This window comes from Taudactylus pleione, unplaced genomic scaffold, assembly GCF_031769625.1.
Source record: "Taudactylus pleione unplaced genomic scaffold, aTauple2 ptg000705l, whole genome shotgun sequence".
In the NCBI taxonomy this organism is placed as follows: Eukaryota; Metazoa; Chordata; class Amphibia; order Anura; family Myobatrachidae; genus Taudactylus; species Taudactylus pleione.
Window position 1 is genome coordinate 221,642 of NW_028285107.1, and position 20,859 is coordinate 242,500.

The 20,859-nt window shown below is 44.6% G+C and overlaps 1 protein-coding gene across 1 annotated transcript in view; it reads left to right on the forward strand.

Moving 5' to 3' along the window:
• Nucleotides 1-20,859, forward strand: part of LOC148477619 (galactosylgalactosylxylosylprotein 3-beta-glucuronosyltransferase 1-like) — a 184,562-nt gene that overhangs the window by 159,847 nt on the left and 3,856 nt on the right. The window contains exon 5 of the mRNA XM_088456446.1: nt 19,069-19,174. Coding sequence (XP_088312572.1) covers nt 19,069-19,155 — 87 coding nt within the window. The 3' untranslated portion in view covers nt 19,156-19,174. The remainder of the gene's footprint in view (nt 1-19,068; nt 19,175-20,859) is intronic.

Consider the following 20,859-nt stretch of genomic DNA (forward strand, 5'->3'; position numbering starts at 1 on the left):
TGTAACCCCCGAAAGTACACTCCAGTCCAAACCAAAAAAAAAATTATTTTCTGTGTTTGTGAATTGTGTGCGCAGTAGCCGCACGTGCATCAACAAAGTAGTGCCAAGCGTGCACCTGTGTCATAAGTAAAGGGCCGGCTGGCTTGACCGTTAAGGGTGCTGTAACCCCCGAAAGTACACTCCAGTCCAAACCAAAAAAAAAATTATTTTCTGTGTTTGTGAATTGTGTGCGCAGTAGCCGCACGTGCATCAACAAAGTAGAGCCAAGCGTGCGCCTGTGTCATAAGTAAAGGGCCGGATGGCTTGACCGTTAAAGGGTGCTGTAACCCCCGAAAGTACACTCCAGTCCAAACCAAAAAAAAATTATTTTCTGTGTTTGTGAATTGTGTGCGCAGTAGCCGCACGTGCATCAACAAAGTAGTGCCAAGCGTGCGCCTGTGTCATAAGTAAAGGGCCGGCTGGCTTGACCGTTAAGGGTGCTGTAACCCCCGAAAGTACACTCCAGTCCAAACCAAAAAAAAATTATTTTCTGTGTTTGTGAATTGTGTGCGCAGTAGCCGCACGTGCATCAACAAAGTAGTGCCAAGAGTGCGCCTGTGTCATAAGTAAAGGGCCGGCTGGCTTGACCGTTAAAGGGTGCTGTAACCCACAAAGTACACTCCAGTCCAAACCAAAAAAAAAATTATTTTCTGTGTTTGTGAATTGTGTGCGCAGTAGCCGCACGTGCATCAACAAAGTAGTGCCAAGCGTGCACCTGTGTCATAAGTAAAGGGCCGGCTGGCTTGACCGTTAAAGGGTGCTGTAACCCCCAAAGTACACTCCAGTCCAAACCAAAAAAAATATTATTTTCTGTGTTTGTGAATTGTGTGCGCAGTAGCCGCACGTGCATCAACAAAGTAGTGCCAAGCGTGCGCCTGTGTCATAAGTAAAGGGCCGGCTGGCTTGACCGTTAAAGGGTGCTGTAACCCCCAAAGTACACTCCAGTCCAAACCAAAAAAAATATTATTTTCTGTGTTTGTGAATTGTGTGCGCAGTAGCCGCACGTGCATCAACAAAGTAGTGCCAAGCGTGCGCCTGTGTCATAAGTAAAGGGCCGGCTGGCTTGACCGTTAAGGGTGCTGTAACCCCCGAAAGTACACTCCAGTCCAAACCAAAAAAAAAATTATTTTCTGTGTTTGTGAATTGTGTGCGCAGTAGCCGCACGTGCATCAACAAAGTAGAGCCAAGCGTGCGCCTGTGTCATAAGTAAAGGGCCGGATGGCTTGACCGTTAAAGGGTGCTGTAACCCCCGAAAGTACACTCCAGTCCAAACCAAAAAAAAATTATTTTCTGTGTTTGTGAATTGTGTGCGCAGTAGCCGCACGTGCATCAACAAAGTAGTGCCAAGCGTGCGCCTGTGTCATAAGTAAAGGGCCGGCTGGCTTGACCGATAAGGGTGCTGTAACCCCCGAAAGTACACTCCAGTCCAAACCAAAAAAAAATTATTTTCTGTGTTTGTGAATTGTGTGCGCAGTAGCCGCACGTGCATCAACAAAGTAGTGCCAAGAGTGCGCCTGTGTCATAAGTAAAGGGCCGGCTGGCTTGACCGTTAAAGGGTGCTGTAACCCACAAAGTACACTCCAGTCCAAACCAAAAAAAAAATTATTTTCTGTGTTTGTGAATTGTGTGCGCAGTAGCCGCACGTGCATCAACAAAGTAGTGCCAAGCGTGCGCCTGTGTCATAAGTAAAGGGCCGGCTGGCTTGACCGTTAAAGGGTGCTGTAACCCCCAAAGTACACTCCAGTCCAAACCAAAAAAAATATTATTTTCTGTGTTTGTGAATTGTGTGCGCAGTAGCCGCACGTGCATCAACAAAGTAGTGCCAAGCGTGCGCCTGTGTCATAAGTAAAGGGCCGGCTGGCTTGACCTTTAAAGGGTGCTGTAACCCCCAAAGTACACTCCAGTCCAAACCAAAAAAAATATTATTTTCTGTGTTTGTGAATTGTGTGCGCAGTAGCCGCACGTGCATCAACAAAGTAGTGCCAAGCGTGCGCCTGTGTCATAAGTAAAGGGCCGGCTGGCTTGACCGTTAAAGGGTGCTGTAACCCCCAAAGTACACTCCAGTCCAAACCAAAAAAAAAATTATTTTCTGTGTTTGTGAATTGTGTGCGCAGTAGCCGCACGTGCATCAACAAAGTAGTGCCAAGCGTGCGCCTGTGTCATAAGTAAAGGGCCGGCTGGCTTGACCGTTAAAGGGTGCTGTAACCCCCGAAAGTACACTCCAGTCCAAACCAAAAAAAAATTATTTTCTGTGTTTGTGAATTGTGTGCGCAGTAGCCGCACGTGCATCAACAAAGTAGTGCCAAGCGTGCGCCTGTGTCATAAGTAAAGGGCCGGCTGGCTTGACCGTTAAAGGGTGCTGTAACCCCCGAAAGTACACTCCAGTCCAAACCAAAAAAAAATTATTTTCTGTGTTTGTGAATTGTGTGCGCAGTAGCCGCACGTACATCAACAAAGTAGTGCCAAGCGTGCGCCTGTGTCATAAGTAAAGGGCCGGCTGGCATGACCGTTAAAGGGTGCTGTAACCCCCAAAGTACACTCCAGTCCAAACCAAAAAAAAAATAATTTTCTGTGTTTGTGAATTGTGTGCGCAGTAGCCGCACGTGCATCAACAAAGTAGTGCCAAGCGTGCGCCTGTGTCATAAGTAAAGGGCCGGCTGGCTTGACCGTTAAAGGGTGCTGTAACCCCCGAAAGTACACTCCAGTCCAAACCAAAAAAAAATTATTTTCTGTGTTTGTGAATTGTGTGCGCAGTAGCAGCACGTGCATCAACAAAGTAGTGCCAAGCGTGCGCCTGTGTCATAAGTAAAGGGCCGGATGGCTTGACCGTTAAAGGGTGCTGTAACCCCCGAAAGTACACTCCAGTCCAAACCAAAAAAAAATTATTTTCTGTGTTTGTGAATTGTGTGCGCAGTAGCCGCACGTGCATCAACAAAGTAGTGCCAAGCGTGCGCCTGTGTCATAAGTAAAGGGCCGGCTGGCTTGACCATTAAGGGTGCTGTAACCCCCGAAAGTACACTCCAGTCCAAACCAAAAAAAAATTATTTTCTGTGTTTGTGAATTGTGTGCGCAGTAGCCGCACGTGCATCAACAAAGTAGTGCCAAGAGTGCGCCTGTGTCATAAGTAAAGGGCCGGCTGGCTTGACCGTTAAAGGGTGCTGTAACCCACAAAGTACACTCCAGTCCAAACCAAAAAAAAAATTATTTTCTGTGTTTAGCCGCACGTATATATCAAATCGATATAACATAAATGGAGGACCAAACTTTCTCAGATAAAAATAAAATAGAGAAAGATCAAGAACCACTTCCTCCTAGTGCTGAAGCTGCTGCCACTAGTCATGACATAGACGATAACATGCCATCAACGTCGTCTGCCAAGGCCGATGCCCAATGTCATAGTAGAGGGCACATACAATCCCAAATGGCAAAGTTCAGGAAAATGACCTTGAAAAAGACATTTAAATCAGCTGAAGAGAAACGTAAACTTGCCAATATGCCATTTACGACACGGAGTGGCAAGGAACGGCTAAGGTCGATCCCTAGTATGTTCATGACTAGTGGTTCAGCTTCACATGACGATGGAAGCCCTCCTCCCACTAAAAAAATCAAAAGAGTTAAGCTGGCAAAAGCACAGCGAAGAACTGTGCTTTCTAAGAAGATATCACAAATCCCCAAGGAGAGTCCAAGTGTGGTGGTGGTTGCGATGCCTGACCTTCCCAGCACTGGACGTGAAGAGGTGGCTCTTTCCACCATTTGCACGCCCCCTGCAAGTGCTGAAAGGAGCACCCACAGTCCACTTGCTGATATGCAAATTGAAGATGTCACTGTTGAAGTACAACAGGATGAGGATACTGGTGTAGCTGGCGCTGAGGAGGAAGTTGGCGAGGAGGATTCTGATGGTGATGTGGTTTGTTTAAATCAGGCTCCGGGGGAGACAGTTGTTGTCCGTGGGATGAAAAAGCCCATCACGGTCATGCCTGGGCAGAAGACCAAACATTCCACCTCTTTGGTCTGGCAATATTTCTATCCAAATCCGGACAACAACTGTCTTGCCATATGTACCATATGTAAAGGTGAAATAAGTAGGGGTAGGGACGTCAACCACCTAGGAACATCCTCCCTTATACGGCACCTGCAGCGCGTTCATAAAAAGTTACTGTCAAGTTCAGAAACTTTGGCTAAGACCGTAAGCAGTCCAGGGACACCTAAATCCCGTTGTCCTGTTGTATCCAAGCGCCTGCAAACCACACCGTCAACTCCCTCCTCGTCAATTTCCTCCTTAGTCAGGATCGGAAGTAGTCCTGCAGGCCATGTCACTGGCATGACTGACTCTCCTATCCGGGATTCCTCTGGAGGATCCTGCATTGCTACGCCTACTGCTGCCGCTGCTGCTGTTGCTGCTGCTGGGAGTCGTTCATCATCCCAGAGAGGAAGTAGGAACACCACTACTTTTACTAAACAATTGACCCTCCAACAGTCCTTAGCGAGGAGGATGAAGTACGACAGCAGTCATCCTGAAGCAAAACGTATAACTGAGGCCTTGACTGCTATGTTGGTGTTAGACGTGCGTCCGGTATCCGCCATTAGTGCAGTGGGATTTAGACAATTGATGGAGGTAGTGTGTCCCCGGTTCCAAATCCCGTCTAGATTCCACTTCACTAGGCAGGCGATACCGAGACTGTACAGAAACGTCAGAAAAAGTGTCCTCAGTGTCCTGAAAAATGCCGTTGTACACAATGTCCACTTAACCACGGACATGTGGACAAGTGGAACAGGGCAGACTAAGGACTATATGACTGTGACAGCCCACTGGGTAGATGTATCACCTTACGCATCAACAGCAGCAGCGTCACCAGTAGCAGCATCTCAGAAACGCCAGCTCGTTACAAGGCAGGCTACGCTGTGTATCACCGGTTTCAGTAAGAGGCACACCGCCGACAACCTCTTAGAGAAACTGAGGGAAATCATCGCCCAGTGGCTTACCCCACTTAGACTCTCCTGGGGATTTGTGATATCTGACAACGCCACCAATATTGTGCGGGCATTACATCTGGGCAAATTCCAGCACGTCCCATGTTTTGCTCACACAATAAACTTGGTGGTGCAGAATTTTCTGAAAAGCGACAGGGGCGTGCAGGAGACGCTTTGGGTGGCCCGAAAAATTTCTGGCCACTTTCGCCATTCAGCGACTGCGTGCCGAAGACTGGAGCGCCAGCAAACACTCTTGAACCTGCCCCGCCATCACCTGAAGCAAGAGGTTGTGACGCGGTGGAACTCAACCCTCTATATGCTTCAGAGGATGGAGGAGCAGCAAAAGGCCATACAAGCCTATACATCCACCTATGACATAGGCAAAGGAGGGGGTATGCACCTGACTCAAGCGCAGTGGAGAATGATTTCCGTGTTGTGCAAGGTTCTCCAGCCCTTCGAACTTGCCACACGTGAAGTCAGTTCAAACACAGCCAGCTTGAGTCAGGTCATTCCCCTCATCAGGCTTTTGCAGAAGCAGCTGGAGAAAGTGAAGGAGGAGCTAAGACGGAGCGATTCCGCTCGGCATGTGGGACTTGTGGATGAAGCCCTTCATTCGCTTTGCCAGGATTCCAGGGTGGTCAATCTGTTGAAATCAGACCACTACATTTTGGCCACCGTGCTTGATCCTAGGTTTAAAGCCTATGTGGTGTCTCTCTTTCCGGCCGACACAAGCCTGCAGAGGTGCAAAGACCTGCTGGTGAACACACTGTCAGCTGAAGCGGAACGTGACACGTCAACGGCTCCTTCTTCATTTTCTCCCGCAACTGGGGCTGCCAGGAAAAAACTTAGGTATCCTAAGCAACCCGCTGGCGGTGATGCAGGGCAGGCAGGACCAAGTTTGGACATCTGGTCCGGACTGAAGGACCTGGCAACAATTTCTGACATGTCTACTGTCACTGCATATGATACTGTCACCATTGACAGAATGGTGGAGGATTACATCGGTGACAGCATCCAAGTAGGCATGTCAGACAGTCCATACCTGTACTGGCAGGAAAAAGAGGCAATTTGGAGGCCCCTGTACAAGCTGGCTCTATTTTACCTGAGTTGCCCCCTCTCCAGTGTGTACTCCGAAAGAGTGTTTAGTGCAGCCGGGAACCTTGTCAGCGAAAGGCGTAGGAGGTTGCTTCCACAGAATGTGGAGAAGATGATGTTCATCAAAATGAATTATCAGCTCTTCCAGGCAGACCAGCCTCCAGAAGGTACAGAGGGACCTGTGGTGGTGGATTCAAGTGGGGACGAGTTAATACTTTGTGAGGATGAGGATGTACACACTGAAGAGGGTGAGGAATCGGTGGATGAGGAGGATGAGGATGACATCTTGCCTCCGTAGAGCCAGTTTGTGCAGGGACACATTAATTGCCAGCTTGTTTTGTGGGGGCCCAAACGAACCAATCATTTCAGCCACAGTTGTGTGGCAGACCCTGGCGCTGAAATGATTGATTTGTTAAAGTGTGCATGTCCTGTTTATACAACATAAGGGTGGGTGGGAGGGCCCAAGGACAATTCCATCTTGCACTTCTTTTTTTTCTTTGCATTATGTACAGTTTGGGGCCTAGTTTTTCTAACTGCCATCCTGTCTGCCACTGCAGTGTCACTCCTAGATGGGTCACGTGTTTGTGCCGCCCACTCGTGTCGCTTAGCATAGTCATCCAGCTACCTCGGTGCAACCTTTTGGACATGAAAACACTATTGTGAGGTGTGAGGTGTTCAGAATAGACTGGAAATGAGTGGAAATTAAGGTTATTGAGGTTAATAATAGCATAGGAGCAGAGAAACCAACAAATTCTGTGATTTTAGCTGTTTTTATGCTTTTTAAAAAAAAAATACAGATCCAAAACACAAAACCCAGAACCCAAAACACGGAAGGGTGGTTTTGGCAAAACCAATCCAGATCCAAAACACGAAGAAAGATCCAGATCCAAAACCAAAACACAAAACACGAAAAGTGGCCGGTGCACACCCCTAATATATATATATGAAATCCATCATAAATAGAATCACATGCATAAACACCGCACATTACGCACAGTTGCGCTGCTAACATGACGTACATTAGCGAATGCACAATATCCTGCATGTGAACGCTGTTTATTAGCTGCATGCGTGCACATCTGCCCCAAATCAGATAAACCTAACTAGCGTCTTTTCCCAAACCCCTAATACTTACATAATGCACACTCACATAAAAGGTTCCATAGCTTTAAAGTGTATGATCCAAGTTTTATACATTTATTACAAATGCTGTGAAATAAAGACTATTTTGGTATCTAAGGTTAATACGTGATAAATAAGCCGTGTTTGGTATTGTACTGATCTGCACTTTCTCAACAGCTTTCCGGTATCATCGGTGTGAAGATCACAACATGCATTCTCAACTTATGGACCGTAGAGATATAAAGCACCAAAATGTATTTTGTGAAACCAACAGCCTAGATGTGCATGCAGGGGAAATAGAGGAGGCAACAAGCTGTTAGAGGCTGTTCTGTGTCCATTTGAACCAACCTGTTAAATGCCCTGTAACAGATGCACCCGCACTGGGAACCAATGGGATTAGCAACAAACCCCTCTTTTGTGTTGTCTGTTTCTGTGAGGGTATAAAGGTGTGTGTTGTGACCCCAGTCTGGAGTCTTCTTGCTGATTAATGGAGGTTTCTTGCTGATGCCAGTATCTGGTCCAGAGCGCGTGCGTAATGTATAACTGTATCTTTGGTCTGTATAATTCTTTGCGCTAAATTGTACTTAGATCACAGCGTGTAACTGACTGTACTTTACTTGAATAATACTTTGTGCTTTGGAAACACATGTTCAAGGTGTAAAGTCTTTATTTTACTGTATGACTGCGTACGTAAATAGCGTCAATTTTAGAGGTTTATAGGCAGGGTTTAGAAGGTATAGGTAGATGCGTATAGAGGTTAAAATCCAGTATCCTTACCTGACCTTTCGTTACAGATATGCACCTTCTTAATGAATGCTTTTTTGCTTTTTTTGGACTTTTGATGGTGGATTAAAATGTATTTGCTGCTTTGCATAAGAGGATGTGCTGGCTCATTCTGTTTGGTATATATATATATATATATATATATACAGATATGTAAAGACGGCACTCATGAGACTGGACAGCTACAAATAATGACCATGACACTAGTCGTAATGTTATATACATACATGCATACATACATACAGCCATGGCCAAGAGTTGGTATTGGTTTTCACAAAGTTTTCTGCTTCAGTGGCTTTAGACCTTTTTGTCAGATGTTACTATGGAATACTGAAGTAAAATTTCTATGCATATATATATACCTAATTAATTAATTCCTGCTCCCTTTGAAGAAGTCTTAGAGAGACGAAACGCGTTGGGGCCTCCTCCATCCACCAGCATATGGACTAAGAAACAGGCAGCTATTGAAGCGCCTGCACCAGCACTTTATTGGACTTTTTTATTCAGCTAAGTTTTATGATTTTTATACTTAGCTTTACCTAATATATACCTAGATTTATGTAATTGTGTTTTTATCAATTGTACCTTCCCCCTCCATTTTATAGACCCCACGTTGTTATTATCCTTTTTGTCCCCCATATTCTATTAAAAAAAATTTATATATATACATCAGCGTTTTTTTATTCACTCTTTAATACACTATTATTAATTTTTTCACATTTTTTACTATATATTTATATTGCACGGGTCACTTTTTTGGAATACTGGAATATTCATAATTGGAATATATCTACTAACTCCTAAAAAATCTGGTACGCACATAAAACTTATTTGTTGTATGTCCAACATCTTCCTACTAAGTATACTACACTATCAGGCGCCTTTTCCTCTTTCCCATTTCTTTAGATTCCATTTAGCTGTTGGCCTAAATCAGCACCCTGAGGAAAAAGCTGCCATCTCTTATTATTTGGAGAAGTGTATTTTTATTCTTTAAATAAGGACAATTTTTTAATAAGGACACTTTTTTTTCACTTGGACACTAATTGACTTTATATCATCAGAAAGCGCCAGTTCCTAGACTATTGTTTTTTTCATATATATATGTTTAGCTAGAGATTACAGCGCCAACTGGGTATAAACCCTCTTAAATAATATTTCAGTTATGTGTTTCTTACCTCACACACATATATACTTTAACCAAACCCAGATGTAAAGCCGGTTATCATGCACTCCCCCAGAAATATGGGTGTCAGCTCAGTAGAAACAATGTATCAGTGGTGATCTGCTACATATGAAAAATGGAACTATTGAAACTGGAATAGAGCGCCTTATGTGCTTATATACCCTTATATATATATACAAAAAAACGGTATTAAAGTGCCTAGTTCAATGTACAAAAAGTGCTTTAGTGCAAGAAATAATTCATTAGGGGATATCTCCCAAACAATGGAGTAACAGGAATGAATATCAACAAGATTTCATGAAGATGTGCAATCGTGCATTCATTATTAAAGTGCAAAGTTATGAAAGTGCAAACAACTCATTTAAAAAAGTATAAAATAGTTTTAATTAAAGACAACAATAATATCCTTCCACATGGAGGACAAAATACATAAAAACTAAAAAATCCACATATAAATATATAAAAGTACTGTAAAAAATCAGAGTAAATAAGGATAAAAAATATATAGCTTATCTGATAAAAAATGGCAAGTTCATGAATGGGTAGAGAATAGGAGCATCCAATGCGTTTTGTCCGTATCCTGGACTTCTTCAAGGGATAATCTTGAAGAAGACCAAGATACGGACGAAACGCGTTTACTAGTATCCCAGTTCCTGCCGCTGAAAAACATCCCCGCAGCATGATGCTGCCACCACCATGCTTCACTGTAGGGATGGTATTGGCCTGGTGATGAGTGATGCCTGGTTTGCTCCAAACATAACGCCTGGCATTAATGCTAAAGAGTTCATTCTTTGTCTCATCACACCAGAGAGTCCTTCAGGTGCATTTTGGCAAACTCCAGGTGTGCTGCAATGTGCTTTTTACTAAGGAGTGGCTTCCGTCTGGCCACTTTAATGTACAGGCCTGATTGGTGGATTGCTGCAGAGATGGTTGTCCTTCTGGAAGGTTCTCCTCTCTCTACAGAGGTATATCTGACAGAGTGACCATCGGGTTCTTGGTCACCTCCCTGACTAGGGCCCTTCTCCGCAGATCGCTCAGTTTAGACGGTTGACCAACTCTAGGAAGAGTCCTGGTGGTTCTGAACTTCTTCCATTTACAGAAAAAGGAGGCCACTGTGCTCATTGGGACCTTCAAAGCAGCAGCTATTTTTCTGTACCCTTCCCCATGTTTGTGCTTCGAGACAATCCTGTTTTGGACATCTACAGACAATTCCTTGGACTTCATGCTTGGTTTGTGCTCTGACATGCACTGTCAAGTGTGGGACCTTATATAGACAGGTGTATGCCATTCAAAATCATGTCCAAACAACTGAATTTACCACATGTGGTTCCAAATAAGCTGTACGAACATCTCAAGGATGATCAGTGGAAACAGGATGCACCTGAGCTCAATTTTGAGCTTCATGGCAAAGGCCATCAATACTTATGTACATGTGATTTCTTAGTGTTTTTATTTATTATTAAATTTTCAAAAATCTAAAATAAACTTTTTACACGTTGTCATTATGGGGTATTGTGTGTAGAATTTTGAGGACAAAAATGAAGTTATTCCGTTTTGGAGAAAGGCTGTAACATAACAAAATGTGGAAAAAGTGAAGTGTTGTGAACACTTTCCGGATGCACTGTATACACACAAATACACAGTTTTTTCTCATGGTATAGAACAGTACAGAGAAGAAAGTTGTGCATTGCTTTGAAGAAAGTTAATATTAGAATCACAAAATCTGCAGGAACACATAATGCAAAATATTCTGTTTGTTAATTTCTCCCACACCAGGTTTCAGGAATGGGGAGGGAAAGTGAGTCCTGGCTTCTGAAGCCATCTGGACGGTAACAGTAGGGACTGCATCTGGCTGGTAAGGGAACAGTTGGGGAACGCACTCGGCCGGTCTGCTTGTTAAAATCTACAACAACAAAATTATAATACATATGAAATGAAAAACTAACTTCAGATAATTGCACTTAGAGTACACAAGTTTTACAACCATGCCTTAAGCATTCATCATTCATACATATAGGGGCAGATGTACTAAGCTCTGGAAAGTGATAAATTGGAGAGTGATAAAGTACCAACCAATCAGCTCCTAACTGTCATTTTTCAAGCACAGCCTGTAACATGACAGGAGCTGAGTGGCTCGGAGTTTATCCCTCTCCAATTTATCACTATCCAGAGCTTAGTACACCTCCCCCAGTGTCATGTATCTTGATATTATACTGATATTCTCTTCTCTTCTGCTTAGGAGAGAAATGGTAACAGTGCCCATCTAGGGTTGGGGCAAAGCTTAGAGAAAGTTCTTTATATTGTGAACTGCAGAAACATCATTATTAACCTACTGAACTATAGATACATTTCATGGTTACATAATTAGCAGCTCAGAGTTACAAATGTGTCCAGTGTTTAATCTGTAGCTGTGCTACACTAGATCCAGAGCTTTGTGGATTTTGGCAATTGGTACAGACATAAATTAAGATATAGAATTAAAAAAATTAGAAGCACCTTCTTCAATATTTGCCCAACATGTCCACAGTATGAGAAATGCTGCAGATAGAAGCCGACAGTAACTTGGTTGTTGGATGCAGGAAGGTGTTAGGTGACATTTTACTGCACAGTGAGGTGATAGCTCTCTCACCCCACTCTTAGGCCGTGATTCAGACCCGCTCGCTGGTCTGAAGGGCGTTTTTTTTTTTTTTTAATGTCCGACCTTCTGGTCGCTCGCTAAGCTGTGGGTGACCACCCACAGCTTTTGCGAATGGCCAGGTGATGGGCATGTCGGTGGCGACCATCGGGTTTGCGACGAGACCCTTGTGGTAGGGTCGCGTCTGCCGCAAGCCCCAGTGAGCTTCCACCTCTAATAGAGCCGGAAGCTCACTACCGACATCACTCGTGTCAGTAGGGCCGCCCCCAAGCGCCTCCGTTTGGCCAGCGACCCCCCCCCCCGACCCGCCTGCCAAATGGGGCGAGCTGTCGATCAACATCAACAGCCCCCCCTTTTGGATGCAAGCGCCAGTGCGAGTGATTTCTCGCTCGCTCCAGGGCTTCCATGCGCACTGCCTGGCCATTGACCCGCTTTGCGAGCTCTAGGCGCTCACGAGCAGGTCTGAATCAGGCCCTTAGTCCCTTTGATTATCCAGACTCTGCTCCCCGGAGACCCACGCTGTGTAGCTCGGAGGCACTGTGTGACTCAGCGTGGCTGTAGTTATAGATGCAGAGAGTGCGTGCGATGTGAGCAGACTGTATCCTGAATGCAGCGTGGAACCGCCGGTGCTGGTGAAGAGGATCTCAGCTGTTGAAACTTGAACTGACCGGATGCCGGTCAGCCTCAGCCAATTAGTATTGACCTGAATCTTATTGGCTATTGTTGTCATATGGAACAGCCAATAGGGACAGCTGTGGCTTCAGTGCAGCTGGACATCACCGCGTTCTACCAGTCGAGTGTCCCCTGATAAATGTTCCAAATTCTTTTCCACTTTGAAGCAAACTTCAGAGGATGATTTATTTTTCCAGGAAGAAAATTTTTTAGGCAAATTACCACTTTCATCTACTATCTAGGTGTCTACATTGTAACACTGTCGTGTGCGATGGCAGACAAGACGAAGTAGGAGTATCTATATTCATAGCCAATCATTTACAATTTATACCAGAAGAGGTAATATCAGAGGATGTGATTCAGCTTAGGATGGAATTGCAAAGCTGCATGCAGGCTATAGACGTGATGTATGCACGCAGGCAGCTTTGCAATTCCATCCTTGCTAATATGCAAATGCAGCAGGAGGTGTCTGACACCCCCTGTGTGACACCCCCTGTATGACACCCCCTGCTGCATTTGCGATCTCAGCACTGTGACCGAGGTCATAGGCTGGGATCACCATCGTGACTTATGCAAGCTGGCCAGGAAACTGCATCCGTGGACGCAGTCCCAGGGCCTTGCCTCTCCCGGAAAACAGCACTGACTACTATCCGCACCACCACTGCCTGCAGGACCTGTTCTGTGCATTCGCACAACAGGTCCTGCGCACGCACAGATTCCCGGTATTCGGGAATCTGCTTTCTACATTGCACATACATGCAATGCTGAATCATCCCCAGAGTCAATGTGCAGATATCTTATTATCCAACACACCCGTTACACTAGTAAAGGCGTATGACCCAAGTCTCGGCCAGGCTTCCTGAACTGTATCAAACCTTCTAAAGAGGACATGTGGTGATTCTAGTTATCATTTATCTAGTACCAGCAGCATAACAGGGCTTTATGCTGCCCTGTGCTGGCCCCGCCCCCTAAACATGTGACATCATGATGTCACACATAAGGGGTGGGGGCATCAGCTATACTGCTGGCTCTGTTAAGTAGAACATTACCTGGTGCATCCTAAGGATGCTTTGGGCAGCTCCACAGGCTGCAGCGTGCTTGCCCTGAGTGTCTCTTGAGTATCTGCAGTAGCGCTAGTGTCTGCCATTCCAGGCACCCTGCAAGCCACCCTGCGCTCCATGCTTCCACACCCTTAGTTACAGCACTGTCTAGTTAGTACCTTCTATGACTTGATTGCTAGTTTTCTTTGGGCAACACCTCTTCTGGAATTGGTATGTAATACCGGCTGTCAGGAGGCCTCCTGTCAGAATACCGACAGCGGCATCACGATGGTTGGTATCGGGAAATTATACTTCTCCCCCTAACCCTCCCTTCTTGTAGCCTAACCCTAACCCTCCCCACCCCGCACCCTAACCCTCCCCATGCCTAAACCTAACCACCTCTTTGTGCCTAAACCTAACCCTCCCCCTTAGTGCCTAACCCTAAACCCCCCAGTGGTGCCTAACCCTCCCCCCTAGGGGTGCCTAACCCTAACCCCCCCAAAACCTAACCCCACCATGCTCCCTAAACCTAACCCTCCCCCCCACGCGGCTAACGCTAAGGGCACCCCAGACTTACCTCGTTCGGCTTGACATCCTTCGGTGTTCCGGCATTGGGATTAATACAGGTGTCAATATTTCGACGCCTATCTTAAGTCCCTTGTCAGGCTTTGGATGTCGGTATTGAAACCGACGGCATTGCAGCCACCGGTATCATAACTACATCCCACTCTACTTACCCTTTTTTTTAGAAGGTTTGATAAATCTCCCACCAAACCCAGAGACTAGGAAACGCGTTATTATCTGACTGTCACACAGCAGTTACCGGAGGCCATTTTGTGGCTTCTCATTCTAAACTGGAACATTCTAAAAGCAACATTCTAGACATGACTAATTCACTTCAGAAATTAGAAACCAACTACAACCGTTCTCCTTCTAAATGGGCTTACTCTGTATTAGCTACAGAGACAGGAGAGCTGAGATGGCCGGGCCAAAGATCTTACTGATAAACTCTTAGCGCTAAATTCATATAAAAAAAAATTGCCCAAAGAAGTATTCTCACAATTCAAGATACCCAAAGGGTTCTTCCCCATGGTCCATCAAAGATAAAGACATTTGAAAAATGCCATCAAAACTATGTAATATCAATTAATGTTAAACGTAATCCCACGTTGAGTAAGTCTGTAAACTGCTTTGCTCACCTTGTAATATGCCCCTGTCATTTAGATCTGCAGCAATCTTACTAAGGAGATTACAGTGATGGAGATTTACCCGGCTAGAAAAGGCCAGGAAAATCTGCTGCTACTGTATCTATCAAAGTTTCAGCATTTACTATAAAGGCGCACATCCACTAGGCGATATTAATGAGTGATTAAACAATAACTACATCGTTATCGTTCTATCGCTCATTAATCGTGCACAAATGGTGCACTATAATGTCGGAAACGACCAGCAATGCGCGCTCCCGCTGGTCGTTTCTGACATCTATAATCGCCTGAACGATTATAGGGATTACAGGGATGAGGGAGGGTGCCTGCACTGAACGACATATCACTCGGTGTAGGCACTGCAGGGGAAGAGGAACAACTGTACGATTACAATGTTGTAATCGTACTGTCATTCCCCTATCTGCTAGTGGATGTGCCCCATAACGCTATAATTTGCCAAGTGTCTTCAATGCAGATCTCAAAGTGAAACTTTTTTCTTCCCAAGCCTCAGAAGATAAAATCGCTCTTATACACATACACAGGGGCCTATTCATCAACACTAAAATAACGGTTTTAAGGACATTTTCCTTAATTACCGTTTTTTTTAGTATTCATTAACACACTTAACACAGGAGATATCACTGATATCTCCTGGTAAAGTCTGCCTGCGTTAATTTCCACACTCCCCATACATTAGTATGGTGATGTACAAATTAGGCTATTCATCAAAATCCGAAAATTAAGTTTTTTTCTAAATTTGATAGTGTTACTATACGCCACTCTCAGGTTATACTTTCAGCTGGGCAGGTCCTCCTCTGCTCCCTCTGTAGCTCCCTGGTCCCTCCTCTGGCTCCGGCTGCTGCTCTGACTGTGTTCTCCCGGCAGAACACAGTAAAGTAAAAAAAAAAAGTTTTTATTCAAAAATAAATTAAAAACAATCTTCAGCAAGCCGAATGGGAGGTCGGGGTCCACGACTGCAGCCTGTCGGGATCCAGGCAGCCAGGTAGGTGGCCCCCTCCCCCACCTACCTGATCGCCTGGACCCCAACTGGCTGCAGCCGTGGACCCCGACCTCCCGCCCGGCTTGCTGAAGATTTATTTTAATTTTTTTAACTTTACTGTGTTCTGCCGGGAGAACACAGTCAGATCAGCAGCTCCAGGGGGAGCAGAGGAGGACCTGCCCAGCTGAAAGCAGCTTGAAGACAGGCTGTGGACTTTACTGCCCCCCCCCTTCCCGCGGGTGTCCGGCCCCCCTCCTTATCCTTAGCCCGGCTCACCTGTCTTCTTTCAGGGGGGCGGGCCACGTGTCTTCACTGTCTTCAGTGCTCAGCTCCGGGGGTCTGCAGTGCAGACACAGCAGTTAGGGATCTGAATAGATCCCTGTGCTGTGTGGCTGCCATGTTAATCTTCACAGGCTGCCATGTAAACATACGAGTCCTGGTGCTTTTCCTTGGGGAAGGGGATTACTATAAAATAACTGGAGTCTTAATTCCAGAGCTTGGTAAATCCGACAAAGAAACCTATGGGGGTTTTTTGCTGCTGTCGAAAATGGAGGGATTGCGGGGTGGCAGTTCCTCTATAATACATCTGGGATATAGTAATAACAGGTTCACCAGAATCTACGCGTTTCAGACTAATGAGGAAGGACTCATTAGTCTGAAACGCGTAGATGGTGGTGGACCTGTTATTACTAGAGTGATCCTCCAGTGGTTTTGTGTGGCTGATGTCTTTTTCCATCTGGACGTGGATAGCAACTTCACTTCCCGGGCAATTGGGGTTGTATCCTTTTGGCTGGCACACAGTGGATTTGTGTTTTATCTACTTTTACATATTTTATGTGAACTTTGTGAATAAAAAACTTTTTATGAAACAAAACTCTACCTGCTTGAGGACTGAAGATTTCAGGGGTACAGAGGAATTTAGAGAAACCTTTGTGTGAACGAACCAAGGGGCACACTGGTGAGTACATGTCTATTTATTCGTGGAAAAGGGACGGAAAGGAGTCGTCTATGCTGGAGTATAGGAATCAGTAGGGGTGAATGGTAAAGAAACCTTTCAATGGACCTCGACCTCTAATTTATGGTGAGTGGGAACCATTATATAGCTCGATGGTGAAAACAAAGAGGGAGGATCATTGACTGGAGAGAAGATCGTATACTTGAGATGGGCTGACTGGTGAAGGAGGAGTCTGTTTCCTCTCTGCTATATTCAATAGCATTGGTGGTTGGTAGTAATGTGCGAGTGGATTTTTTTGTATATAGATCATTTTTGGGTTTTATCCATAGTTACTGTAATGAATCAAGTAAGAAGAACAATTTGGACCTCTTTGAATCAAGACTTTTTCCTATTCAATTCAATTGGTTTAGATACCCCCTGCTGGGCATCTATACGAATAGGCACCCAACGGAGCAATTCAATTGTTTCTCAAATCGGACCCTCGTTTGTATTAGCACACTGTGCATGGCTAAACCAAAGAAGTGGTTAGGGTGCCCAAAAAAACGAACTTTGCACATTTCTTCTTGCGTCTCAGGAGGCTGCGAGAAAAAATATGTCCCCCCGTGGCTTTAGGCGTCTGAATGCAGCAACAATTAAATTGCTCCGTTGGGCACCCAATCGTAAAGACGGCCAATGGGGGGAGTCTAAAACAGTGGGGAATTCAAATGTTTTTTGGATGCCCGAAGGGGCATCCAAATGAGCCCAAGTGACGCGGGTGCCCATTATTTCTGCTCGCACCCACCTGAGATGGCAAACAGAAATCTGCGAAAAGTCCAGCTTTTGGGCACTCAAACACACGCATGCCCAGTACTTTAGATGGGTTTAGTTGTTTTACTCGCACCCACTAGCACAAACAACGGAATATCGCCACTTCACTTTAAATGAGAGATCGGGTTTGAGAGGACACAAAAATCCAATTGAATTCCCCCCTAAGACAATTATGTAAAAGATGGTAAACTCATTTTTTAAGCTTAATCTATCACATTAATAATACAAAGTTTAAAACATAAAAACAATGCAATATATAATATGCTGTAAGTCAATGAGGGTTTTAAAATAATATATATATTTATTTGATAATGTATTGTAGAACTATTGTTGACAATTAACGTAATTAGACAAATTATATATGAATGCTATAAATATTGTCAAAATACCTTTGTCACAAATTTTATACAAATAAGCAAACATTGGGGAGACATACAGGGGGAAAGAGGATGGGTCACACGGGGGACGGGGTTGACTTTGGATAAAGTTGTGATGCTAGGACACCAAAGAACATAAACTTTGTTGCTATATCTACAGTACATGAATTTATTTTTACTACGTTCACTTATGTTTTTTTAGAAATTTTTTAATTGGCCATATTAACTATTCTGTGCATCGAAAAATTATTTTTCTTAGCAGCTATACACTGTGGTAAATCATTACAGACCATACATCGATTTCTTTTGTCTGTACCCACGCACCATCAACCCCGTCAATGATTTTAAAATCCTCATTGACTTATAAAGATTTCTTCATTTTATTTATTGAACGCTACTTGGGTCAACACGTTAAGTGTTCTGTGATTATTGTACAATTATTAGAGGTTAGTGGTGACCTCACCAATAAGCAGCTCTAATTCTCTCCTCAGTATGTTTTGATTGAGTGCGCCTGCTCCCCATTTCTCCAGATTACAACGCAATGTATTTGGCAAACATTAAGTCATCCCCATTTTTTTAAATCTTTTAAAAACTGAAATGAAGATGCTAAAATATTTCTAATGCTGGGTAAACACCTGATAGATATATGTGCAGGTGATGGTTGTTCATATACACTGAGCAATCATCATCTGGCCGCGGGTCCCGTGTCGCGGCTCCCCTCTCTGCGACCTCTGCTGCAAGTGTACGGGTGGTCTGCAAACCTCCCCTACACACAGCACTATACCCCAATATATCTGCAGATGTACTGGGCATGGCTGTGCAGCGGAGCCGACGCGATATTTCTGTGAACGACGTCATTCACAGACATATCGCTGGTACACACTGGCCAACTGGCACCCGATATATATGCCGATCATTTGATAAGCCAATATATCTGCCAGTGTGTACCCAGCATAAGATACGTGTGGCTTTCATGTATTGTAATACAAAAATGCTACTTTTGTTTTTTGGCAACTTTTGTGTATTTGGCTCTTTTTAAATGAACTTGTATCAGGGTAAATAAATGTGGTTTAAAACCCACTTATGTTACTGTATTATATCTCGTTATCATACCAGAGGACATGTAGCCCATGCTTTGTATTCTCTGCATGTTGTATATACTGATTAATCTTTACTCGCTGCAGGTTTTGGTCTGGCACACAAGGACTGAGAGACCTACACTAGTGAATGAGGGTAAACGAGGATTCACAGACATGAACACAGAAGTGTAGGAGTGGAGCCATTTGCTGTGTAAGTGCCATGTCTTTTGTGTGAGCTATTATTATCAGTTATCAGTCCAGCCTCACCCAGCTGCTGAAGCCTATGCTACAGAAAGATATGTTAGGGGACTGTATATTTTGAATTGCATTGCTGCTATATTTGCTACTATATAAAGCCACACCGACTTACATACTTACATATCACTTTGTAGTTCCACTTGGCGGTATACTTCTTTAGTTTACATAGGCCCCATTAGAGGCTGGAGATCAGGGTTGGACAAAACTTTCACAGGGGCATACTAGCCTACGTATTGTGTAGCTCATCCTCCCACATCCCAGCCACTTACTAGGGAAATGGGAGAGATGAGTGCACGATGATGTCATTCTCATTCAACCTCGTCATCTTGGCCACCAACCGCTCTTCAAGGCCACGCGATTCCTGGCACTATGCCTCAAGGGGGCGGGGCCTAATGATGGGGAGCACCTGGCCCCATCCCCACAGTGCTCAGCTGCGTATTCCCTCTGGGAACTCTCCCAGTATGCACGGGGATGTCTAGTACAGTGCACTTTATACAGAAAAGTGACAATCACCCAATGTAAAAAAAAGCATTAAAATGTACAGATGTGACACATGAAATTAAGGTAGTTTCCATGTCCAATAACCCTCAGACACCATTAAGACACTGTTATTAGTCGAGCAGGATTATAAAAGAGATGGAAAGGCCGGCATGTGTTACAGGGGCATTGTACATACCTGACATCTAGAACTTCATGCGAATGTAACTTTGCGGCAGAATCACAGAGCTGTGAATGTAACTTTGAGGCAGAATCACAGAGCTATGAATGTAACTTTGAGGCAGAATCACAGAGCTGTGAATGTAACTTTGCGGCAGAATCACAGAGCTGTGAATGTAACTTTGCGGCAGGATCACAGAGCTGTGAATGTAACTTTGCGGCAGAATCACAGAGCTGTGAATGTAACTTTGCGGCAGAATCACAGAGTTGTGAATGTAACTTTGCGGGAGAATCACAGAGCTGCGAATGTAACGTTGCGGCAGAATCACAGAGCTGCGAATGTAACTTTGCGGCAGAATCACAGAGCTGCGAATGTAACTTTGCGACAGGATCACAGAGCTGTGAATGTAACTTTGCGGCAGAATCACAGAGCTGTGAATGTAACTTTGCGGCAGAATCGCAGAGCTGTGAATGTAACTTTGCGGCAGAATCACAGAGCTGCGAATGTAACTTTGCGGCAGAATCACAGAGCTGCGAATGTAACTTTGCGGCAGAATCACAGAGCTGTGAAAGTAACTTTGCGGCAGGATCACAGAGCTGTGAAAGTAACTTTGCGGGAGAATCACAGAGCTGTGAATGTAACTTTGCGGCAGGATCACAGAGCTGTGAATGTAACTTTGCGGCAGAATCACAGAGCTGTGAATGTAACTTTGCGGCAGAATCACAGAGCTGTGAATGTAACTGCGGCAGAATCACAGAGCTGTGAATGTAACTTTGCGGCAGAATCACAGAGCTGTGAATGTAACTTTGCGGTAGAATCACAGAGCTGTGAATGTAACTTTGCGGCAGAATCATAGAGCTGTGAATGTAACTTTGCGGCAGAATCACAGAGCTGTGAAAGTAACTTTGCGGCAGAATCACAGAGCTGTGAATGTAACTTTGCGGCAGAATCACAGAGCTGTGAATGTAACTTTGCGGCAG